Below are 26,496 nucleotides of genomic sequence, written 5' to 3' on the forward strand. Positions count from 1 at the left end.
GTTGCAGCCTAGAATTAAAACGGAAAGCATCCTTGTTAAACTATTTTTCTTTTTTGTTGAAATGTTCTGTTGGTAATTTTGTTGAAAACAGCTTGATGCCAAAGTTTAAAGGCATGTTCCGTTAATTTGGCATATAGTTCTACTTTCACTTAGTTGGGAGGCTTGTGAGAGACAGATGAGATTATAGATACTGTGTATATTATAAATCTATTATAATTTTGTCATCCTGTTTATCCATGCTGTATTTCTGCAATTTGCTGTACACACATCTATTGCATGTCTGTCTGTCCGTCCTGGTAGTATGCCTCCTCTGTTGCTCCTCCTGAGGTTTCTTCCGTTTTTATCCCATTAAAATGTTTTTTTAGGGAGTTTTTCCTTATTTGAATCAAGGGTCTAAGAACAGAGGATGTTGTATTGCTGTACAGATTGTAAAGCCCCCTGTGGGAAATTAGTGATTTGTGATATTGGGCTATACAAATAAAATTGACTTGACAGCATATGCTAACTTTTAGCAGAAGGCAGAACCTGAGACAGTGGGTATAGTTATAGGTCAGGAACTTCCTGTAGTGGAAAAAGCCCATTAATCTCTCTCATGGGTTCACACCACCCTAACTGTAGATCCTACCCTTCCTATAATCCAACTCCATAGTGTCATTCATTGGATCTTCCCTGCCGGGTAGACAAAAATATCTTTCCAACTCCACACCTCCAGTCTATAACACATGCTTTCAGTTAAAAATGTGAAGTCTCAAGCCAAATTTGATAACCCAAATGATTTCAGAGTCACACAAGGCATTATATATTTTCAAAGGGTGAGTAGTTAAACCAACCTTCATGTGCAGTCAGTTGAGTAACCTCTGAATAATATCCTTGACCCTACGACATTTCTACCTTCTTTTAGATGTCCTTCAAAAACTTAGTTTTGAGTTCAAGATCCTCTTAAGCTTATTAGTTCAGTTTATGGTGACTTAAAATTTCTGTTTCTGTTACACAGACTGACAGATTAACCTCCATTTCAAGCAAAACAAAGTTTTAGGCTATTTCTAGATTGGGTAAACTTGAGTCAATATTTGTGACAAGTTGTAGTTGGGGCATCTTGCCAATCATGTCTATTACACCAAATACTTTTTTTCCCTTTAAGTACTTTATTAACCTGAATTTATTGTTTATGGATAAAAAAAGAAAAAAATATCTCTAATGCAAAATCTGCTAGGAGCAGGTAGGGAAATGAAGTGATCAAATGAATAGTGCCAGTAAATCCGGCCTTCAGTGAGAGGAAAAAAAATAAACTTAAGTGGTAACGCAAAAATATCTGAGCTGAGTTAAGCAAAGGACAGGAAACATCAAATTGAAATATGTTTATTTTCATTAAAAAACTGCAAAGATTGCAAACAAAACATGTCCATTCCAAAGACAAAAATCAAACCAAAAAAAAAAAAAAAAAAAAAAAGACTATACAACGCAACAATCATAACACAGTTGGAGCAGTTATCGCCTCTTCTGGAAGATGTTGCCTCTTCCCATTCCACCACGGCCTCGGCCCCTTGCAGCCACTGCAGAGAAAACAAGACAAAAAAAAAAAACAAAAAAAACAACAACAACGGATTTTTAGAAAAATTGTATAATTTAGAAATTATCACAAAATGACAGGTCACACAAAGCCCCATTTGTTCACTCATTTTATGATACTCAGGACAGGACTGCCACAGAGATGATCTACAAAGTAAATGAACACATGCAAGATGTGGATAATAGACCGAATCACTGCGACGTTGCGCTAACAACAATCACTTCCGAGTAGACAACTGACAGTCGATTTGAATTGCAGAGATATGTGAAATCAGTAAACCTGTTTATTTCTTATTTTCAACCATAACTGTAACGTTTGAAGATATATAGTTAAACATGCTGTTCTGACCTGAAGTTTCTGCTTTGTTGCCTTACCAGCATCTTTGATAGACCAAAGCTAACCAACAGCGACATCTCATCGGCAGTCAGACTAACTGCTAGTTTGGGGTAAAGTCAAGCTGTGTTTTCTTAAGTCTGTGGCCCAAAAGGTAAATTAGATCTAACACCTAACATTAAAGTGTTGTTATTAATGGTATATGAAAGCATCAAACATGCATTTTAGTTGAATGAGATGTATACACTTTGAATTAACATCAACTGCGCCATTAAACTGCATGTAGGGTATGTATGCAGGGTTTTTGTATTTTTTTTTTACCTGGAAATGATTGTAAATATTGTGATCGGCTTTATACAGTTATACAAACACATGTACAACGCGATAAAGTAAAATATCCCTGTTTAAAATATTACCTTTAACTAACAATCAGAGTTGAATCAATGCCTCTCTGCCAGACCCAAAGTAGGGACAGGATAGTGTTTAATACAGGGCTACTTTAGTCCATTAAAACAATATAAAAAGGTGTCTGTTATTGTATCGATGTTGTATACAAAAGCTGGGGTTACTTTTGTCACCTCAACCTCAGTTAATACTGCTTTAAAGCCATTTTGTGGAAAGCTGTTTAAATCTGTACGCCTTTCTTTCTCAGATTTGTAATCTCATCTCTGTGTTAAAACGCAAGTACGATTCACAAGCATGAGGTTCCCAAAAATTGTAAACTGATCTATAATTAATGTGCTTTGCGCAAGTAAATGCATTGACAAGTAACAAAAGGGATTCAGCAGCATCTCCAGAAAGATTTCTCTTACGATGAGCTGCAGTTCTGCTGTGCCAACAAAAAGCCAGAGTCCTTTGAAATGTTCGGGGTGACACTGGTTCGAAACATTCCCACTCACCTTGTGCTTTGAGAATGGCTGCCTTGCCCCTTCCTGCGCCTGATCCCTGGTTCTTGTTCTTCATACTCTTTAACATAGGAGCATTCTTTAACATGTCAGGTAAGATCAGGAAGCGGATCTTGCTGCCACGGATGTACACTTGTTCCAACTGTGCCACTCGGCCATCACGATAGGTCACAGTGATATTGGACATCTGTGTAAAGAGGGGAAAAATGGCTTTGTTGTCTTTAAGTGTGCCAGTAAACCATGATATTGTTACAGTGAAGCACAATAGCAGGACCCTGAAACTGAAACAGCTAAATGGAATTCAGCTATCCTTGATTTTCTTATTTACACTTGTGTTTTTCCTTCTGTGACAGTTCAAAATGCTTTCTGTGAAAAGGAAAATCAGATAACAATTAACTCCAAGGACACAAGTTAATGCAAATACTAAGTAGTTAGTAGGATTTGGGGCCAGAGGTGCAGAACTTGAGGAGCAAGTTCAACAACTAATGTGTCAATATGACTCCCCACCAGAGTTTGCTGTTTGGATTGTCACTTAATTACAATTATATATATATATATATATATAATTATTTTAAAAAGGACCACCACAAAGAACTACACTCTACAAAACATTAAAGCTCATACTACAAACGGTGTAAAATGGAAGTACTCAGGCATGTCATTTACCAATCTAAACACATTTAGTTGCAGGGTGACACAGAAACATACCCAAAATGAAAGAGGCCATAACATTACAGAAATTAGGTTTTACGGAGGAGTCTCATTTGTGATTATAACTCATTCTTTAATAAGGCCCAACCTGGCAGTTCATGTTGTCCTCAGCCTCGATCAGCTTGCCTCTGTACACCTCTCCAGTGTTGGTCTCACAGGTCACGATGTGACCCTCTGCCTCATGCAGGACCTTGATGGGTACGCCAATGGACATTTTTCAACCGTTTCTCTGAAACACAAAATGTATAGCATGAAATGTTACAATGTTTTGTCCCATAATAAATCATGCAACACTAGGCTTTACATTATACAGTATAATGTTTTCATTATACAATAAAGCTGTTTACATTATATTCAACAGAATTACTTTTATGTTTGGTATTCAAGCTGCTAGAACTCTCCTTGAGTTAGACAAATATTTTGTCACTGAAAGCCCTCATATGGCGTTTAAAGTTGGAACAGGTTAAAAACGAGAATGGCAGGCTCTCTATTTGCTGTTCTAAAAAGGAGAATTGTTGACGATACAGCACATAAATAGCGTTAACCATCACTAAACACTAGTAGCGGCTGGTCTGAAACGTACACACATAACTTTGAAAAGAATGTTACATCGGTTTCATACAAAAGCCAGGACTGATATTTGGAAGGATACGAAAATGGTGAAAATCCAAGTTAAAAATTTTGACAAATATGACCAACCGTTTGCAAAAGGAGGGCAAGTTCACCGCTAACAGTTAGCTAGCTAAATTAGCCACATTAGCTAGCTGGCATTTGATGAAGACACAATATCGTAACACGAGTTAAGTCCTCTTGACACATTTTTGAGTAATGTGTACAAAATATAACAAACTAGTGTCTTATGCGACTTAAAAGGTAATTTAAAATATGAACGTGAATTGAAGTGCGGACTCGAGATTCGACATAATAGACGGAGCCATGTTAGCAGACTGAATGAATTAGCGTTGGTTTAACTCTAATGAACACAAACACACAAACATCGTTGTTGTGAAAATGCTATTTCGCAATGCAATCTGCTCAGAGTCTTACCTCGAGTCTGTCTTGAAAACTATTTTCTTCCTTTTTGTTGGTCTTCTAATGCGACTATGCAACGTGCGTTTGTCGCTTTCGCGTATCTTTTTGAGCCTTTTTCCGCCTACCCACAATGCCTCAATGGTTCAATGAAGTGCTTCCTGTGGAGTCCCGCGGTGCATTGTGGGACTTGGGTTCTGCCTCTTTACCATGCGTTAACCATGTTTATAATTGTTTTTTTCCCCCCAATTGTCTTGAATTTTGTTGTTGGTAAAACTTTATGATCTGTATTATCAGTTCAAATCTGTCAATGAAAACCAAATGTAGTTATGTCTAAATTTAAAACATGCAACTACATTGTCGCCTGTGCCCAAATATTCTAAATCATAACTCCCTTTAGTAGTTCAGACATTGATTTTGTGTATTAAAACAAAGTAAGACTAATCTGTCTACTTTTCAACAAAATCATCACCTTCTGTGAAGCTCAGCAGATAGAAATGTATAATCCCAAGTGAAAAGAAAGTTCCCAGAGTTAGAAAGTTCTATCTGAAAATAACCGGATCTGAAAGACCCCATTTAAAAATGTGATAGGATTTTGATATTAGAATACAAGGGTGTCTGTTATTTTGACAAATAAAAGAGAACTGTACCGTATATCAGTTTTGCTAACTAGGATGCCAAAACTTTGAACCTTAATATCTCAAATTCACTTTGCAGGTAGAACCTTATAATTCTTAAAATTTGATTTGTATAATTTAATGGATGAATCTAGTTAATGTGTTAGTGGAAATATGCTCAGTGTTTTGCTCAGTGTTTTGCCACAATGACCATTTCTAATTTCTGTTGTCTTTACAGTATGGTCTGACCTGAATTACTAGACTTTTTTGTACAGATTTGAACACAAGACCATCAAAGTTAAACTTGCAAGAATTTATCCAGTTTGGTATCCATGCCAACCAAACAACGCCCTACACATATATACTAACATCACAAAGCCTACATTGCACATTTAGACTTTTGCCAGAACAGTCAGCCATGAGGCATTCACTTTATATTTAGCATGCTCTTTCATTGTGTGGTGTATCCACCACATCTGCCTGATAGAGAATGGAAAGATAATCCTTAAACAAATCTTGCCTTTGCTGCCAAATAATTGTGTTAGAGTCTCTGCTAATTTGCCTGTTCTTCCGAAAAGGGCACACAAAAATTTTGCATGTTCTTATCATCACTCCTACATAGTAGTTTATGACTGTATGGCACACCATCATGATGTCCAGTTGGAGCCTTGTCTGTCATTACAAGACAACAGACTCCAACAGTCCCTTGTTTATCAAGGAGTTGTTTTTTTTATTGTCTCGAAGTGACTTAGATTCTAATCACTCATACCCAGCACAATCATCACATAATTTTCATAACCAATATCTCATGCTTATCATGATGCTTATCATTTAATACAGTACATGATCACAAAGGGCGATAAATAATGGATGCATATGGATTTTGAAACAACATACATGAGCCAGATACATACCCATGTATGTTTATTCCTGGAGACATGTCTACAGGATTGCTTTAAGGCACGTAAATGTTGTTTAATGCAGGTCTTTCCCACAGTGGAAGGGCTTTTTAATGAGGAAAGGGAAACCATAATGGCATAATAAAAGACATCATCAAATGAACCTTCACTTGATTTCCATTGCATTAGGCTAATTGACTGGCATCAGCAGCCAGGCTACTCTGTAAACACCTCTTGCTGAGTAGTCTGCGGTGATGTGTATGTACTATGTTTGTGTGTGGTTTTTTTTTATGCTGTCTATGTGTATGAGCCTGACTCTGAAAATAGCCACACAACAGATATAGACAGTGATATTTGACTTCATAAACCAAGCTCTTTGTTTTGACTGGTTGGTAACCAGCCTGTATACATTGGTCCCTTTGACGCATATGTCACATACTTGTTGAACCAGCAACGGACACGTGTTGCCTGGCAGTTATCAAATCACTGACCAAACTGGCAACATCGACTGTTCTGTAGCCATCCAGCGCTTTGAAAAATGACTTTTTAACAGATCAGATCAAGAGAAGGCAAACTCTTGATGCTTGCCTTCAAACGTCATTGTTTTCCCCAAGTTGTCAAAGAGGAATGTTTTATGGTTCATTTAGACCATTAGTTACAGCTCTCAGTAAGACATACAACAGCATACTTGTGCTTTGTGTGTAGCGGTACAGAGTCTTTGTTATAAGCCAGTTCATAGTAAAACTGGTAATAAATTGCTGGGTCTAAGTTTTAAAGCAGAAAGTGACCTCTGATGAAAAACAGTGAACTAATAAGTACTTAAGACTTTTAATTCTTCTGTAAGTAAAAAAAAATCATACTTTTTTAGATTACAAAAGGTGACATGATGCAACAATGACAAATACTGCAGTTCAAGCCTTTTAAAGTTCAGTCTGTTGTAAATACAGTACAACTGAGAAAGTAGTGTTTTCTAAATGCACATTGTTTTAAAGATATGCAACCTGAAAAAACATCACCTTTATCTTAGAAAAAGAACATACTGCCAAACATCTTATTGAACTACATGTTAAGAGAATGCCCATATTAAACGTCAACCTTCTTTTTTACCATTTTTGTTGTGTGCTTGTTGATCTGATCTGGCCCAGAGACGGTTGAGGAGAACAAAGTGTCAAAGCAGGCAAAAATATTGCTTTCCAATCAGTTTATGTTTGACTTCAGGAAGAGGAAAGCAAATATATTTTCAATAACTAAATATTTTGTCATGAGACTTCTGTAAGTTTTGTGGAGTGTGCAGGGCCAGTCTGTTTTGGGAAGAGAGCCTGAACATTCACAAAAGAAATACAGCTCTCACTGTCTCTCACCTCCAAAACATCTGTTGTCCCCCCTAGATATGTGATTGACTCGACTCCATCCTGCGCAGAAAATCCTGTGATGCATGGCTGCTGTTGTGTTGCTGACAGGGTGCTACCCTTTATTTGGTTTCCATTGGGTATGTAGCTGCTTGGTGCAGCATCTAACATTGATGTCCAATGGCTAGAGGCTTCACAGGAAGCTTTTGGGAGAGTTCTGTCAAGACTTGGGTCTTGGACATAGCTATTCACCACTGTGCCACATGATGAACCCCCTTTACAGGTATGGGAAGAGGCCTGCATGACACTGCTGCATTTATCACCTCTGCCATCACCATTCCCAACCCTAAGTCCATCCCTCCTCCCTAGGATGTGCTGATACAGGATTCTCCGAAAGGTCTGTCTGAACTCCCGAATGCGGTAGGCGTAGATGAAGGGATTCACAACCGAGTTAGCATGGGAGAGAATGATAGCAGTATTCATCACCCAGAGACTTGGGCGGTCACAGGTCTGACGCATGTAGTTGAAACAGTTGATGATGTGCACGGGAAGCCAACACAGAGCAAAAAAACCTACAATAATGGCCAGTGATTTTGCAGCGTGCACTTCCTTCTGCAGGGTCGTACGAGATGAGCTTGCGGGTGAGGTTATTTCTCGAGGAGCAGGTATATGTGCAACTTTGATCCCCATCAATCGGAGCTGGTGCCGTGCCACCATGAAGATATGGGCATAGATGACCAACATGACCATCAGGGGCACCAGCACACAGCCAAAGAAATTGAAATAGACCATGTAGTCCAGTCTAACCACACTTTCAAACAGGCACTCTGTCATGCCTTCGGAACAGCTGCTGTTGCTGTTGCTGCAGTTTGTGGAGTTCAAACCTGTACAACAGAGTCAGAATAATTTATTACCTTTTTTGATCATGTCAGCCAAATACAATGCTTTTTACACAACAGAAAGGATCTTACATGGTTAAGTATTTTTCATGTAATTTGTCGTAGTTGACTTCATAGGCAGCTACTGTCAATGCTGACGATGGATCGCACCTGAACGGTTTCCTAAAATAATCTAACCACTTAGCTGAATTGAAGCTATTGTGGATAATCAGATGCATTTCCTCTAATTGTAACAGTTGAAGGGAATGGGACAACTTTTCTCTAAGAAGATACCAATGCGTTTTTCCACCAGTGTGGAGTTTTCTTGTAAACAAACAAAAAATATGTTTACATTCACTGTTACTCATCCAATCTCATTGCGTGTAATCTTGTGATCTAACAGATGTGTTGAATCCATTTCCCTCCTCATAAAACATTTGTAAAACAGATTTTTTGAAAGTATTATAAATCCTGCATTGCTTACATCTATATTTACTGACTTGAGCAGTCTTCTTTGTCTCTGTCCTTGTTGATACATTGCTGTATTTCTCTGCGCATTACAGCCACCTGTAGATCAGTGGAATAGTGTGAAACGATTGGTAGGACTGTGTATCACGTCACCTGTGTCCTCATGCGTGTGTACGACACAAACAAAACTGCTCCATAGTGCTACTAGAGGTAAAAAACGCCACAGGGAACCCTTCTTTTTATATGTGTCTTTTTTCATGGGCTTATTACTTCCCCTCATATTTCAGTTTTGAAAATGGTTGTTCTAGTAGCAGGATCCTGGAGTGTAGGGTACAATTTGTTTAGGAAAGTGTTTGTATTGATGAAATCTTGCTTTTACATGTTAATTTTCATATTCTGGCTGTAAATATCCTGCAATCAAATGAATGTAAACCACAACTAAGCCATAAAGACATCCCCACAGAAACCTATGGATGATGTAACAGATGCCTTGTGTATGTTTTCCTGTAGTTAGTAAGAAAATTTTAGGAGGCACTGAAAGCACACATTTGCGTTATAACAAATTAAATCTCTCACTATTGTTCCAGCCCAGCATTGGTGTTAGGCCGATGCCTACTGAGAGCACCCAGCACAATGCGATGATGCCCTTTGCCCTCTGCACTGTCACCAGGCTGTTGTACCTGTAAGGTTGAGCAGAACACAATAATACATTTACGATAATACATGGCTTTATCTAATCTCATTGCGGTAGTAATGGATGTGCATTCAAGCCTAAATGGATTATTTATATAACAAGCTGAAGCGAGATTTCAATTGTTCTGCTGAAGATTTTCATATTGTTGCATGGCTGCCTTTTAAATACAGAACACATCGAGGCCACCATTAAACCAGTATCTCTTCAGTGCTGCTGATCATTTGTAGGTGTGATGATAAAAAACACACACATCAAGTGTGTGTTTTTTTATTTTGAGAAATTGATTTAGCAAATGTCTGTTAATAAAGCTCAGAAGAGGTCTGTTTTTTATGTTCTTCCTTCTGGCTTCTCTACTGTTTTCATCTTAGCACGTAGAAGAGACAAAGTGTGAAATTCTGCTGAGTGTTGTTGCATGACTGCAAACAGCTGTGGGAGCGTGCATACATCTTCTATATATGGCATTTCCTTTCTTCATTATAATTATTGTAATTGCAGTGTAGTCATATGAAAGCCTCTGAGCAATGCAATGAAATACAAAATGGTATATATTAATATCTGTTGATTTACTGCACTAACATGGGTCAAACACAAATTGTAGTTAAAGCTTTAATATTTTGATGGTAATTCAAAGCAGACTTGCACTTGGATTCACAGTCTTCAAGTTGCACTTTGGGCTTGTTAAACTGAAATATTGGCTAAACACCATACCTACTGTCATTGGCTCTAGAAATGTATTTTAAAATAAGACACTGATATTTTACCACAAATATATAGCTTTATGTTGTAAATTTTTTTTTCTTTGGTCAATTTTAGCAATACTGACACCTAGAATGTCACATGTAAGTAAACTGTCTGAGCAACTGATGTCCAGTCAACTGGACTTCAAATACTCCAACTTTATTCTAAAATCTGGCTTTCTACATTTCAATTGTCTCTTTTCATAATTATCCCTACATCTTCAAGTTATTGAGGTATTTCTTAAGACTGTGAATCTCTACCTATATAACTTTTGTTGGCAGTATTAAAGTGCACATTGCTTCATGCAGAACTAATAAGTGGGCAGATTTGGTTCAGTATTGTTGTTAACATCACTTAAAATTGTCCCAATGTTTTGTCAGGATGGCAGCCAGTACGCTATATTAAGCCTCCTAAAACTGATGAATTATTAGCTCTCTGATCATTGATGCCAGGGTTGTGGAACCAGTGTAACCAAACATACACACACAGAGGCAAAACCAAGCAGTTATGTAACTGCTTATGCAAATGTATCACCTGCTGTGGGTTATTTGATTAAATATCCACTCATGACAGAAGCAAACAAGGATGCAGTTCTGAATGAAACGGTGGGTTTGGTTACAATGTGTGTGTCAAAATACCTGTTGCACCTGTTGGACTGAGCAAGGAACAAGCAAAATAAGTGAGGCATTTTAAAGTAATGGTGTCTGACTGGTGTTGATTTATATGGATGATTATGATCAAAGCATTCAGCAGGTTTAATACTTCCATCAGGACACAAACAATAATCCAATAAAGGCTGTGGAGACATACATCTCTGTCTGCCCCGCAGCCGGCCAGATTAGCTTTAATTGAATAATATCTCACTATAATTCAATGCGTTTTGCTACGCCACTGCATGTGTGCTTTGGACGCCTGTCAGATTTAATGTTTTTCCTCTGACTTGCTTCTGTACATGTGAAAAGAGCGTGTTAGAAATTGAGGTACAAACAGTTTACACCCAACAAGCGTGGAAAGCTGTCTAGGTTTCAGTTGTTAGTACGTTTGATGTAATCCCATTGTTTCCTCTCACCTGAGTGGGTTCTTGATTGCAATGTAGCGGTCCACAGCGACTGCCAGCAGGTTGAAGATGGAGCTCTGGGTGAGCACCAGAAGGAAGCAGGCCATGAACAGGCAGCCGTGGAAGCAGGCACAGAAGCCGATACTGGTGTTGGTTTGCAAGAAAACATCACAGGTTCAGAAAAAAGACAGATGTGATGACATAAACATCATTATTACATTGTGACAAATCTATTAAAGTTGTTTTTCTTAAGTTGAGACACAAAATTAGTACGGCTCTCAAAATTTTAGTATGATTTTCACAAATGAGTCATACAAAAATGATTAAGTGATCTTTAAATGAAACAACAAAGGAAATGATACCTAATAGCGATTGCAAATGGGATGGCCAGCAGCCCCACAGCAATATCAGCCACTGCCAGTGACACCACAAAGAAGTTGGTGATGCTCTGCAGGTTGGAGTTGCGGCAGACGGCCCAGCACACCAGGATGTTCCCAGCCACAGCCAGGCAGGCAATTACCAGCTCCATGCCAATATAGACTGTCTGGTAAGACTGCATGGTTATTTTTTCCTCTTTTTTGCTTTCTTTGCGCTCTCATCCCACACACTCAGCTGCTCGGCATATTTTTACAGAAAATACCTGTTTGCCAGACCACATGGTAAAAAAAAGAGTGAATGTGTCACAGGAGGACAGCTAAGGCAGGAAACTGCCACCACAAACAACGCTTGTGATGCTATACCTCCTTCATAACTTTTACTTTCAAACTTACTGTATCAGTCTGTCAGTCAACCTTTTTGTCTCTGCGACTGTGTTTGTCTCTTTTGTTCTCAACTCGACTTTGGCAGAGACTATGGCGGACTACTGAGGAGAGAGTGTCTGGTTTTTCCCAAAAGCTGCCAAATTAAGAGTGGTGGTCTGGAGAGAAAGAGAGATAGAGTGAGAGAGAGAGAGAGAAAGAACACAATATCAGGGCCTGTGCAAACAGATTGCAAGTTACCACACACACACATATACACCCACACACAGACACACACACACACACATAGGTCAGAAAAGCCATCTATCTCTGGAAGACAGCGGGAAAGTTTGTTTTCCATACAGGGCCAAAGCAGACAGTTCAACAATGCACCTTTTATTTCAGGAAAAGTTTCCCGAAACCCTTCAACACACTAATCATTCCAGCCAATGACATGCTTTCCTCCACAATCACTGATAATTACACAAAATAAACCACCTATAAATTTCAAAGTCATTGTACTGTGTTGACCTGCGCCTTTTTCAGGGTATTCAACTAAATTCCACTATACTGTAAACAGATTACAGTACATTGCTACAAACATGGTACAACCTCAGATAACCTTCAGGAAATGTAGGCCAGGTTATTCAGTTTACTGGGGTAACTGAACAACTCGAGCGACTGAGAAAGACAAGTCTCCGGATCATGTCAGATATTAATAACTGAGGAGGAATTGATGCTGTAAATTAATTATTGAATAGAAATCATTGAAATAAAACTACAGCAAAGGATTTAGTTTGATGATACTGGCTTTACTTTGATGTGCTCTGTTGTGAGCACACTTGGAAGCATCATCCAAACCAGATCTGTTGCAACCTGACATTTATTCGCTTTCTTGCCGCGAGTTAGGACGGGAAGATTGATACCACTCTCAGGACTAATATATCAATGGAGCTAGAGCCAGGAGACGTTTAGCTTAGATTAGCATAAAGACTGGAAACAGGGGGAAACAGCTAGCCTGGCCTCTCCTGTTTCTTTAATGCATCTACAAACCAAAATGTAGAAACAACAAGTTGCGGTTGTACGGGGAGTTGCCTGCCGCTCCATTGTTACTGACAGGAGGCTCACCAAACTCTCATCAGAAAAAGCTAATAAGCACATTTCCCAAAAACTATAAACAAACTATACCTTTAAGGGATCCTAATAAAAATATTTATGTAAAAAAAAGACTACTGGCTGATATATCATTAGCGGATTTTTTAAATACTCTTAAATATCGATATAATACCAGCATTAACATCTTAACTGAGCTTCTGTTTGGCAGTTCATCCCTGACTATAGCACACATTTTATCCTGTTGGTTAAAACAGAAAACACACATATAGAAGCTGCTTTTATGAGTCGATGGACAGAATCCACAGAGCAGACGTATGCTGGAGGTGAAAGTAATTGACTGCAGTGAAAAAACGATCTGTAAATATGACCTAATTCCTGCCAAGGTCTATACCGCGAGTCATCATTGACGAGATGATTCAACAAGATTGAATATATGACAAACAAGCGATTCTGTGATGTTGAAGGGGGGCCATTTGGTTACTATAGGAGCAATGTTGGGACCATTCTGACCTATTTCAGATAACTTACGTCAGCATGTTGCAGTGAATAGGAATTCCCAGTCCATTCTCTGTTTAATCACCCTGTTTCCCAGCCCATTTTTTCTCCTACTGTGTTAGAAATGTAACCACAGAGGCAATGCTGATGAAGCATCATTATAATCTTACCACAAAATGAATTTGATCAGTTTCAGTCAGTCCTCGGAGCCAGTGTGAGGCTCACTAATCTTCATCTTGCTGCTCGAGTTCTGACTACGCCTGTGCTCAAATCCAGGAGATGTCAGATAATTTCATTCATGTTTTAACGGCTATCTGATTGTCATTCTCTTATAAGCTGTGAGGTGAAAATGTATTGTGAAAGATGAGATAACGAAATATTAGTTAATCAGAGGGAATTCCCCATTGAGTAATATTAAACTACAAACACATTGAGATCGGAAACTGACATTTCCTACAGTTCAGATCAAATCTATATTTGTTTAGTTTAAAAAGTGTAGAAGGTATCATTTATTTTTCCTGATTGTAGTGGTTCAGACTTGTACATGATTAGAAATAAATATTTTACTACACAGCTCTTTTCAAATAAAGTGCAACACCAGTACTCTTGATGAAGAAAGCTTGTTTAGTGACCCTATACTTGCACTTTAGTGTCCTTTCATGTAAATGTAAAAAGACACTGCATGTACCAGTGTTGAAAATGTAACAAGAACAGAAAAACCCATTTACTTCCCCTTCACTCATTTCACATTCATGGAAGTTTTCAGTCATTGTTCTTTCATAAATCTCCCTCTGTTAACACAGTAGTGATCCTAATTGGCAGTACATCAGACCAAAGTCCTACATTTCCTCTATTGTTCTGCTACTGAAACCTTCTCACAGCCTGGAGGAATTTAAAAACCATGGTTTATCCAGTGGGTTGGGAAAGCCTCAACAGAAATTTGCTCTTTGGTTTCTTTAAGACCTCAAGTGGCTGCAAAAGTTTCTAATCCCACACAGGAAGAAAAAAAATAACTTACTTTTCCTCAATTCAGAAGTTTATCGGCAACAACATAAACTTTCACAGATGAACCTTCATTTTTCCCTCTTCCAGTTGACTGCCTCGGTAAAAACTACTCCCCATTATTATAAAGATGGCTATATGTGAACACACAAGGGCCTTGGAGGAAGTGATAAGAAAATGGACATCCTGTTGGAGGGGATCTGTCACTGCCCTGTCAATCACTGTACCAGCTCAGCCCCACCAAAGTCAAAAGAAAACAAAAAGTGGCTCTATTACTATTGGCGAAAGCACTGTGTGTATAGCCAATAAAAGAGGTTCTGACATCATAGTGTGAGCTCTTGCAGGCACAGATAGGAAAACAGAGACATTAAAGCTATCTGAGCTAAGCAGCTGGATCCAATAATCACAGCACTGAAAGTTATGTGTTTAATGTCATAGATGTCCAGTGGTGGGAAAAAAAGGTTCAGACTGATCCCAAATATTTGTTTTCATTTGTCAGCCATAGAAATGGATGTAGATAAACACTCTATCATAATTACAGCTAATTACTCATTGTTGTAAGCTTATTTGTTATAAAGTAGCCTACATTTTTAAACCATAGACCATAAAGAATGGTCAGAGACTGTTTTGAGTCTGCTTTTGTTCAAAACACAGACGTGTAGGAATGGTAAGTAATGGAAAGAAAAACACCTGTTTAACTGTTAGTAGACCTACTCGTGTTAGAAAACGACCCAAACAAACACGACCCAATATGTTTCAAACATAATCTGAATAAGAAGTAAATAATAATTACTTTCTTACCTTATAAAGCTGGATAAATGTTAACCGGTCTTTATTTATCAACGTGTTCAGATGATCTGTACGCACTTTAAACAGTAGAAAAACACTGCAGTCTGATTCATTTAATTCTGAATTCCAGTGAATAAAAGTGGTGTAAATCCTCTGACATGGGACCGCTGCTTGTGTTCGGCGTTTCAAGGTGCTCACTGACAAGCTTTAACAGGAAACCGTGGTCGCAGGCGCGCCGCCGCTTTTACTGTGTGTGTCTGTGTGTGTGTGTGTGCGTGTGTGTGTGTGTGTGTGTGTGAGAGAGAGAGAGAGAGAGAGAGAGAGTGTGTGTGTTTTAAGAGGGGGATTCTGGTAAACGCTGATGGACCAATGGAAATCATCGATGACAATAAGGGTGCAAAAATAAAGGAAAGAAACCGAAACGAAAATAAAATGAAATGTATTTAAAATAGATTAAATAAAATAGTTAATAGTATATCAAACGATGTAAATCTCTGAATTTCACATCATGTGAAAATTTCAGCCATAAAGAGAGTGAGAAAGCCCTCTCTGCGTTCACGCGCACCACGCACCCTTGTTTGGTTTGTGGTAAATGAAGCGGCGCGTAAAAGTGAGCACACAAACAAATGGGAGAAATGTGTGTATGCTTAAAGGTTTGCAAGGGACAGTATGTAGTAAAATTACAGGTATGATGAGAGAGTTTAGTTTGGACCATTCTGGGCAGTATCCTCCGGCTGTATCGTCCATAAGTGACTGAGACACATAAATTTACATATTGGTTAACCACTTCCAACGTAACTTTTGATTCTCACAGAAAAACAAGAAGTCTTTCACCAAATGCACTGTGGTCAATTACATCTGCTTTTAAAGCGATCTCTTCATGTAGGCACTTCTCTTTTCAGTCTATCTCAGACCTTTGGCCAAACTCAGCATTACACCACAAATGACGTCTTATACTGTAAAGACAGGAAGCTTCTCGTTTGTTATTAACTCCTTTTCAGTTTCATTTCACCTTTTGTAGGGTGGTTTTTGTCATGTTTTTTTGTTTTTTTTAAAAGATTAAACTGTACACATGCAATTTGTTATATGTATAACAGTAAAGTAAAAGCCAATGGTTGAACTTACTTACACAAGAAAACCACAATTCTGTTTTAGTATCCTGTTAGAAAAGTTTTCACTTCTCATTCACTCTTACACAAGCAACACCCTGTATGTTACTCAGTATCGTCAGAACAATATGTAGGCCTGCATGTAGCAGTGTATGGATTTCTCATCTTGCATTAATGTTTGTAAACCATTTTCATGAAACAAGATGCCTTTTCATCCAATCAATTATGTATACCTGTTAAAATTCTCAAAACATTAAGTATAGTTATCACACAAATGTGTATACTGTACTGCACTACATTTGAATTATAAAGCCATAACTCGTTGAAAACATTTAATGCATGTGTCAGATTGAACACATTCATCAACATAAAACTGCTTTAGCCAAGACAATCAAATTCTGAGGATTTGTTTCAAGATGTCATCATGCACTGATCTATATTGTGCAGCATGAGGCTTAATGTTTATCAGTGAGACCCATGATTCATTCCTTCTAAATAGCTTCCTCCAATTATAAGCAAAACTGTTTTTAGATGTTTTGTATTGGATAGAAGATTTCAAAACTCAGAAAGGGTCTCTTGCTGAAAGTATTGATTCTTGTTTCATATCATCAGGATTAGAATTGGCAAAGAAAATATGGATATGAGTTTTATTTGTGACAATTGTCAAGGACACAACAAATAATGGAGGTAACAAACAAATATGATGAGAAAAACAAGGTAAAGTGGGCGTGCTCCAAATGGTCATATTCTGTTCCTTGCTGAGGATCTTGCTCTAAATGAATGACTGCAGTTGTAAAGTTGTGTGCATCACCAGTTTCAGTAGCATATTAAGAAAAAACACAAAGTACATCAGTCAGCTGAGACACCAAGATAGAAAAAACACTGATAGCAATGTTAAATGAACTTTGTGTTCTCTGTTATCTGCCTCAGTGAAAGACATGATAGATAAAGCGATTTAGCTTAAGAAAATCAGAGTTTAAGATCTTTTGTGAAACAAACTGTGCCTCTTCCCCCAATAGCTTTGTACTGTGGAACGCAATGAAAGTGTATTTAAGAGGGCAGATAATTCCCTTTACCAATGGCTTCAAGAAAAAAACACATTGCTGAAATTACTGAGGTGGAGAAGGAAATCCTGCAATTAAAAAAAGAACATCAAATGACATGCTCCAGAGAGACATATCAGTTACATCAGTAAACAAAAAGTTTAAATATAACTGGCTGAACACTTACAGAATAGAAAAAAACACATCCTTAGACTCAAACAGAGATAGCTACTATGAACTGGGAGAAAAGGTGCACAAAGTCCTGGTTTGGCAGATTAAGACTGAGGAGAAATCAAGAACTATCAATCCTATAGAAAGAGAAAATGGGACTGTAACAGGAAACCCGAAAGAAATCAATGACTGTTTTAAACACTACTACTCCTATACATTGGAATCCCCAGGCGATCTCACCATGATAGATACATTCTTATTGATATAGGAGGGCGAGGAGCAAATTGAAAAAGCCATATTCTCATTTCAATCTAATAAATCTCCAGGTGGAGGAGGTTTCCCTCCTGAATTTTATAAGGAGTTTAAAGATCTGCTTTTCCCTCTCTTTGTGGATGTCTTAAATCTGGAAACCAAAACACAAACACTACCTGATTCTGATATAACAGTTCAATTTAGGACCCAAACACAGACCAGGAGACACAGGGATGGTTAAGGGCAGTTTATTGTAGCTTGAGTTGAACATGGATATGATGGCTTGGCTGAGTATTCTTTGGTTTTGGATGTGGCAAAAGGGCTGGGAATGGAAGAGTGGAGTAGATAGCAGTGCAGAGTGAAGGACTGAAGCAGGCAGAGAGGTTCAAGGAAGAGCAGAGCAGAGCAATTAGGGGATCCACAATCCAAACTGCCAAGTAACAGGTGAGGATGAGGCACACGTGGCAGGTGTAATGGGAGCTGGAGTGATGAACCTGAGGCGCAGGCAGAGAACAGTGTTTGCAGCATTCAGAAAGCCAGAAAGCCAGAGAGTCAAAGAAGTCAAAGAAAAATAGCTTACAAGAAGCTTGGCCATAGCGTCCGTATCGCATTGGTGACTGAACAATATAGCAGAGTCTGGAGAGATGAACCGGGCTTTATACTGCTATGGCTTGTAGAGTTGATTAGTAGATCAGCTGCAGGTGCTCAGGTTGACTGGGATAGGGAAACCAGGAGGCCACACTCAGCATATGCCCACACACAAACACAGAGAGAGACAGACTGGGGACAAACATGAAACACAAGGAAGGGAAAACCATGGGAAAACACCTGGAAGGGAGAAGCATAACTGACCTCCTAACAAATTCTTTATTTATAGCTTTAATATCGGTTATTCACATGAAAAACAAGGATCCCCCAAAATGCTCCTCTTATAGGCCTATTAGCCTTCTTACTGCAGACTTCAAGATCATTTTCAAGGCCGACAAGGCTGACTCTCGGCCGACAACACCCGTAGACTCCTCAACATTATCCACTTAGTGAATACCAGAAACAAATCTAGTATTGTGCTATGATTAGACACTGAAAAGGCCTTTGATCGCCTAGAATGGCCATATCTGCTCCAGGTACTGGGCAAATTTGGGTTCAGGCGGTCTTTCATTCATTGGGTGAAAACCCTATACCACAAGCCAAGATAGTCACAAATGGTATAATGTCAACTCCTATCACAATACAAAGAAGCAGCAGGCAGGGTTGTCTGCTCTCTGCCAGGCTTTTTGTTCTGGCATTAAAGCCGCTGGCATAAGCAGTGAGACAAGACCCAGACATGAAAGGCTTCCAAGTGGGTCAATTAACTCTCAAAATCAGTTTATTTGCTGACAATGCAATTTTATTACTTACAGACCAAGCCCGGTCTCTTATTAAATTACAAGCTCTTCTGGACAATTATAGCGTAATATCCAGCTATAAGGTGAACTACAAAAAGAGTGAAATACTCACTCTGTGTAAAATTGATCGTAGAGACCTGTACCAGCCAGACTCCTTTAAGTGGGCTCCAAAAGAGTTTACATATCTGGGTATTCAGGTGGATAGCAACTTGAGGAACCTGTTTAAACTCAGTTACGCTGAGTTGATTCAGAAAATAGAGAGTGACATAAAGAGATGGACAGACCTACCCCTGACTTTATTTGGCAGAGTCATCTGTATAAAGATGAACATTTTGTCAAGGATAATGCACTTATTTCAATCGCTCCCTATCCCCCTTCCCTATTGTATCTTTAAAACTCTTAACAAGATTTCTGTCATCTTTGTTTGAATGTGACTCCTCTTCCTTCTGGACACATATTGAATTACAGGACCTTGATGAAAGGGTGGGAAAGTGGCTTTATTTGTAGGTGGAATCCAAAAAGTATTATTAGCAAAACGAAAAACCCACTTACTGTCCACCTGGTTAGATCTTGGTATGAGGTCCATAAAATTCTTGCAGTGAGGAATGATTTGTCACCTAAAACACCTTTATGGAAAAACAAACTCATACTAATGATTTCTGATTACAAAATTTTCTTGCTCTGGTATGATAGAGGTATAAAATACCTGGAGCACTGTTATAGTGATGGCATTTCCATGTCCTTTGAACAGCTTAAAGAGAAATATGATTTATCCACTAAACACTTTTTTTGTTATTTGCAACTGAGAGCCTTCCTGAAAAAAAAGGTTTGGGTGAGCAGCTGATACTACCTGACCTGACAAGGGTGGATGAGGTGTTTCACAGTAACAAAGGCTCAAAGCAATTTATTAGAAGGCTATATTCAACAATGATGGATCACTGTCTAAAACAAAACATACATCGGTCAAGAGAGTGGTGGGAATCTGACTTGGACATTACTATAGATGAGGACCTATGGACTGATCTGTATCAGAACAGCATGTTCGCCCCTGTAAATGCCAGAATTAAGCTTGTCAACTACAATTTTCTTCATCAGCTTTACCTCACCCCTCAGAAATTACACCGGTACAAACCTACAATCTCGAATGTTTGTTTCAGACCCGGCATTACTGAGGGAACAATGTTACACTGCACATGGCAATATGCCAAAGTTGCTTCTGGTGTGACTTATGTGACATGTTGACTAAAATTATGGATAGGTCTCCTAGGAAACATAACAGACTTGAAACTAAGTCAGACTTCCAGAAAATACATTGTCATAGCTCTTATTGTTTCCACTGTATTGTATTAACTTGGAAGTTGGATTCCCCCCTCTCTATTGCAAAATGAAATGACTAAAAATTACTAACTGAAAGCCCTTAGAGAAAATAATGTGTGTCCTGAAAAACAGATGTGATGTATTTTTAAAGATCTGGCAGCTGTTGATGTAACCTTTGAACTGGTTCCAGCGTAGGCCAATGCTAATGTCCAGGTACAATGGTTGTGGTATCTCAGTGACAAGTATGTCATAGTATTGGAATTGTGTGGGGTTTTTTTCCCCTCACTTCCTTCTTTTCAGTTACCTGTGTATTGTATAATTGAGTTATTGAGCTTTTAGTGGGTATAAGTTGTACTGTTTTTTGCATATTTGAAAATTCTAAAATAAAATATTCTAAGACTTTTTGCCTCAAAACCTACAACCTACTCTGTAATCAAAAGAAATGATCAAACATATCATTTTATGTAGATACAGGAGATTTTATTTAACATTTTTGTGTACAAACATAGGCTGCAAATGCCTTCCAAACATGTTTGCCTTCAGAATACAGTATTCCTTTTTACAGTTCTACAAGCAGAACATTGAATATTGAACAGGAACAAGAGTCAAAAAATTGAGAAAGATAAAAAGAGAAAGTGTTTGTGGTTGGTCGGCAAGTCTCATCCTCAGCTTCACGTTACATGTCGAATGAAACAAATCTGCTATTTTTTGACCCCAAAGGTTAAAGTTGCGTAATTCAACGTCAGCGTGATGTCAGAGTAGTCGCAGCAGAGGGAAAAAAAAGTTCCAACTATAATATGGAAATGTTGTGATAATTAACCAGGCTCATTTGCAATAAATGGAAGAAATTTGCAACTTTCATATAGAGCAATATGTTCCACATCTTCAGCCTGTTCCACAGAAAATTAACCCTAACTTAAAGGCTGAGCATATGGAAGGAACTGTATTGTGGAGGGTACATGCAGTTACACCGACAATCAACAGACCAAAACAATGCAGATTTTTAGAGTAATAAGACTCTTTTCTCCTCTACCACATACTGACAGCTTGTCTTTTCAAAGAGACTAGAGGTGTACCGGCTCGATCAATCCCTAACGCATCATATGTCAGCGGACGCCACAATAAATAAAATGGAAACCAAATTATGTACTCTCTAGTATAATACATATTATACAACTTTATGGAAAAAAAAGAGACGTTTGAGTTATGTTAACTCACAGAATCTACCTTTTAAACTGACAAGAACCTGCGCCTGCTATTCAGTTATCTAAGTCAGATAGCTGAACAATCACAGTGGCCAGTCTGTTGTACGACACAAATAACTACAGAGATGAGCTGACAGTGCAGGAGTTTGGGTACAAAGATGTTTACACAGAGGTCATGATTTTGGGACAAAATAGAAGAGAAACACTTGTAACTTAAGCAGGATGTTCCATAACTTAAGATGACAAACAGACTGCGACATAACATTTTCCCAAAGAAAGTACACCATATAAGACCATTTTTCCAACATTAATTTAGCCTTAGATGATATTATATCATAAATAAATAGATCCAGTACACTTTCCTTTACCAAACTGGAACAAAGCATAAATAAATAAAAACAAAAGGCATACAAGGAGCTAAAGTTTTAAGAGCTAAAATAAGGACATGGGAAAGAAATTCTGTCCTTTACACAGTTTGATTTACAGCATCACAGTCAAATGAAGGTGGCAAGTAGGATGGGCATTACAGTATGAGCTAAGACCATGCTTAAGTTTAAGGTCCTGTCTTAGTCTATAAGAAATGAAAGCTGTGTGGCTGTCCTCAGCAAAGGCAACGGGAGACTGAACGTTTCCACTCAGCGTCAGCGTCATCACCTCGCTGACGTTTCGAGTACCGCAGGCGCCAAACAAAAGCAAAAGTGTCGAGGCACGATAGGGTAGAAGAGTGTAGGCAATCGGGACTTGTTATAAAGGTGACGGACGAATGAATGAACGAAAGAATGGTGGATTCCGTGCGTTCACTTTTCACTGAAATATAGATGTTGAAAGAATGTGCGCATGCTACAGTAGGCCAAAATTAGTGGACGTAAACAATGGCAGTGAAAAAAACACTGTGATGGGACTGAAGGTCTTTCTGAATAGTATCTTGACAGTATTGTGTATGGGGTTGATACAATAATGTTTTTTTTTAATCTAAAATCTACAGACTAAGTTGTCATTTAAACATCAAATTTTGATTTCCTTTTTGTTCACTTTTAAGTGATGTTAAAAGGAGATAGATGATGACCCTATAGCACTGAATAATGCGCAAAGTGAGTATACATTTCTTAATATTTAGAGATATGTATCCAAAAGAAAAAACTTCACTTGCTTAAGAACATTTCAAAAGTCTAAAGATGTTTATGTTTCGAAAAAAACCAAACATTGTTATTCATATCTTTTACTCATATCTGCCTTTCTATGTTATTAAATGTAGACACAACCACACACAAGCCCTTATCAGATCCATTAAACTGATCGATTGGTTATAGTTTTATGCCTATGATATACTATATAGAAGGCCTGGCACAGACATGCATTTAACTGCAGAGCTAGTAAACCAGCTTCTTACAAACCAGCCATGATATTTATCCTTAAATGGGCAAGAAAAGGACAAACTGTAATAATGTAAACCAGATCCTCAAACCAACATCCCACATATTTGCGGACAAGACAGCAACAACAACAAGAAAACATGCCTGCATGTTAAATCAAGGACGCAGAGATATGTCATTTTAGTATTGACAAAATATCTTATGAGCTTTAAGAGACTTAACTGGAGGCTTAAAAGGACGGAGAACATTGGAGGATGGAGGACATGTTGCCATATGCATGAGAGAGAGAAAAACAGACAGAAGAAGAAGAAACAAAATAATATTCCTTCATTTACACCAACAGATATTCTCTTCAATGGACATAAATGCTGAGTGCTCAGGTCACTTGAATTGTAATACAGTAGTTCTAACATTGCATGAGTGCACTTCTGCAGCCACAGATTCAATGGTACAAAAACAACAATATCATATGTATGTATGTGAATGTGTGTGTGCTGTATTATGACATTGCATAATGTCTACACTAGACAGGCGATGGTCTCTGGATGTGAGACGGACTGCTGAGGAACACCCAGCAGTTAAAGAGCTTGTGCCTTTTTTTTTTCCACAGCAGCATACAGTCTGTAACTACAATGTGTGTGTCACCTTCATAATATCTAAACCAATATGTTGATAGGCTGGACAGAACAGCTGAGTAGTTTCAATAAGAACAAGGCTAAATCCTGCTTATTTACCGCAAGACTTGAAGTCAAGGCTAACATCTACCACTTTCTTAATCAAACCCAAGAAATACACAGAAAAACCAAAACTGATTTCTCCCCCAGGACCCCCAAAATAAATTACAATAATAGCAACAATGATTATACTGTTAGACAAAAAGAACAATGCAGGATGACCACCGCTCCACCTGGCTAAATCTTTGCTAAGGTGCTGGAAGCATCAATGAGTCCAAACTGACAGAGGAGATTTCCGCACACTTCGATCTATGCAGTGTTTGTTCAAAGTGAAACACTGCATAGATCTAAGTGTGCGGAAATCTCCTCTATCAGTTCAAACAAAAAGAACCAAAAAAAAATACAACTTTAAGATTATGTACATACTGTATCTGTAAATACAACGGCTTCCTTTTTTCCTAGAAACAAACAAACGACATATTAATTTGGCAAGATGTCCTATGTTACAATAAGAAGGACATTTCATCAGCAAAGGTATGAACACAGACAATTCCTATGTTAGAAAATATATTGCTTCCTGGATATTTAAGCTGAAGACTACCTTGAGACAACAAACAAGACAAATTGAGGAAATTTGCTTTTATGGTCAGAAAAAACGCAGGCAGTCAAATTGCAGTGTGTTACTAATCATCGGGTTCCTTTTTTAAGTTTTTTTTCTTCTTACAGTCCTTCTTCAAGCCGTTTGTCTCGGACTCCAACGGGGGGGTTTGTTTACGTTGTAAACACTTTAACGTACAGGTGTCGGCTTCCTGTGGCCTTCATGACACAGAGAAAAAAGCTAATCTCGTGGCAGCTGTTGATATTCATTTTTAACTCCCACAGACAGCACAAATGCCTCCTCTTGTCTTCTTACAAACGATGCGCCACAATTATGTAAGACATGTTTTCCTCAACAGGATATGAAGCAATGTTTGAGATGGATAAACATATTTTGAGTTGGCTTGATGATTGTCCAAAATAAACACAGATAGAGAACAATGCCCAAACACAAATGTACGTGGAAACTCTGATTTGTTTTGCGAACTAATTCCAAGAATCAAGAATTTTTATGAACTTGATTTTAACAATTCTTGATTTATGAACCACAATTGTCTTCAAGCTGTAAAGGTTCAATGTTAAGACCAACAAAGATAAAAGTGAAGAAATGTAGATGGCAGACTTACCCACAGTATCACTGAAGGTAACAGGAATTATACTAAATATCAGGTGTGATGCACAGTAGTGAGAGATATGAATGCAGAGGACTAGCATCCTCTGAGCTGTAGAGGCCCAATGGCGCCCTCTTGTGTTTGAGGGGCGACGGTCATTGCCAGAGACAATCCCTTCCACAGCTTCAAGAGGAATCTGGTCAGTCAATTCAAAAACATACTACTACAGGCTCACTTTGAGCCAAGGTCCTTCTCTTTTTCACTCCTTCATAGTCAAAGTCTCAAGTAGGCAGAGCCAAATGTTCACTTTATACTTCAGTGGAGAAGAGGATGCTCTGTCGTTTACTGTCTGGGGTAGGGATAGTCTCCAGCTGCAGGAAATACAGCAACACCTGGACCTGCAAGGAAGTAGAAAAAGGATATGTTAGACCTTTAGCAGAGTGTATTTTTCAGAAAAGCTTCACAAAATTCAAAGATAAAAGGCCAAAGGGAACAGACAGACCTGAGCCATAACTTCCAGGGACCAGCTGTCTCCCATGCTGATGGGTTGCGTGGGGTTAGCGGGGATCTTGCTGTCCTTCTCTGAGGGCCTCAACAAGGTCGGCCCAAACACCGTCGCCAGGTTGTGGAGAGACATCTTGTTGATGCTCTCCTTCTCTGCCACCCTGGGGAGAGCAAGACAGACGAGTCCATTAGTGATGCGGATAGAGGACAAGACCACACACAAGGTGATGTTATTGTGCCATGATGCACCTGTACGTTGTGTGTGCGAGTATGTGAAGATTTCTGTTGTTTTAAACTTCTTCACCTCTGTCATTTGTTAGTGGCAAAATAATGAATCGATTAGTTGGAGAATGGGAAAATAATTGCTATTCATGCTTCTATTTAATTAATCATTTAAGTCATTTATTAAACAAAGAGTGGCAAACATTTGCTACTTTAAGCTTTCTCCAACATGAGGATTTGCTGCTTTTCTCATTGTCATTTTAAACTGAATCCATTTTGGTTTTGAAATGTTGATTGGACAAAACAAGCATCAGCATCTGTAGGTGTGATCGTGGGCTCTGGGAAATTGTGATTGACGTTTTCAGTATTTTCTGACATTCTATTGATTGAATGATTCATTGTTACCTTGAGAGGCAGCTGGATTCGGGAGATCATGAGATCACGTGAGAATCCATCTTGTCAGGCACATAACAGACACAAGCACATGACTTGAAGTTATGTGCTTGTGTCGGACCAATCACCATCCTATGAATATCCTCACGTGATCTTGTGATCTTGCAAATCCAGCTGCCTCACAAGGTAAGACGGTGATAGACAGACGGTTCATCCAATCACCTGCCAAGTATTTTTTGAAAGTGCCTGCCTT

At 38.5% G+C, this 26,496-nt stretch overlaps 3 protein-coding genes and 1 long non-coding RNA gene across 5 annotated transcripts in view; all 4 read right to left on the minus strand.

Moving 5' to 3' along the window:
- Window positions 1-1,345: 1,345 nt before the first annotated feature.
- snrpd3l (small nuclear ribonucleoprotein D3 polypeptide, like) lies at window positions 1,346-4,712 on the minus strand. The gene is made up of 4 exons (XM_044333330.1): window positions 4,567-4,712; window positions 3,608-3,748; window positions 2,803-2,995; window positions 1,346-1,553 (listed from the first exon to the last, which is right to left on the minus strand). Exons 2-4 carry the CDS (start codon window positions 3,731-3,733, stop codon window positions 1,489-1,491), a joined length of 384 nt encoding a protein of 127 aa, XP_044189265.1. The 5' UTR covers window positions 3,734-3,748; window positions 4,567-4,712; the 3' UTR covers window positions 1,346-1,488.
- Window positions 4,713-6,016: 1,304 nt separating this feature from the next.
- Window positions 6,017-15,665, minus strand: LOC122968261 (adenosine receptor A2b-like). Of its 2 annotated transcripts, none has more exons than XM_044333327.1 (6): window positions 15,400-15,665; window positions 12,019-12,164; window positions 11,611-11,888; window positions 11,261-11,392; window positions 9,336-9,439; window positions 6,017-8,297 (listed from the first exon to the last, which is right to left on the minus strand). In XM_044333327.1, the coding sequence occupies exons 3-6, from the start codon at window positions 11,805-11,807 to the stop codon at window positions 7,324-7,326; spliced, it is 1,407 nt and encodes a 468-aa protein (XP_044189262.1). In that variant the 5' UTR covers window positions 11,808-11,888; window positions 12,019-12,164; window positions 15,400-15,665; the 3' UTR covers window positions 6,017-7,323. The 2 variants fall into 2 exon arrangements, with proteins under 2 accessions (XP_044189262.1, XP_044189264.1); XM_044333329.1 differs by lacking the exon at window positions 15,400-15,665 and adding an exon at window positions 14,615-15,019.
- Window positions 15,666-18,194: 2,529 nt separating this feature from the next.
- On the minus strand, window positions 18,195-18,736 carry LOC122968263. Its single transcript, XR_006398797.1, has 2 exons — window positions 18,543-18,736; window positions 18,195-18,456 (listed from the first exon to the last, which is right to left on the minus strand). It is a non-coding gene; the product is annotated as an uncharacterized LOC122968263 (long non-coding RNA).
- A 2,500-nt stretch (window positions 18,737-21,236) lies between these two features.
- bcr (BCR activator of RhoGEF and GTPase) overlaps window positions 21,237-26,496 on the minus strand; it is a 91,231-nt gene continuing 85,971 nt past the window's right edge. Inside the window, exons 23-24 of the mRNA XM_044334133.1 lie at window positions 25,627-25,789; window positions 21,237-25,522 (exon numbers count right to left, since the gene is read on the minus strand). Coding sequence (XP_044190068.1) covers window positions 25,433-25,522; window positions 25,627-25,789 — 253 coding nt within the window. The 3' untranslated portion in view covers window positions 21,237-25,432. The remainder of the gene's footprint in view (window positions 25,523-25,626; window positions 25,790-26,496) is intronic.

Source organism: Thunnus albacares, chromosome 18 (assembly GCF_914725855.1).
Source record: "Thunnus albacares chromosome 18, fThuAlb1.1, whole genome shotgun sequence".
Classification (NCBI taxonomy): Eukaryota; Metazoa; Chordata; class Actinopteri; order Scombriformes; family Scombridae; genus Thunnus; species Thunnus albacares.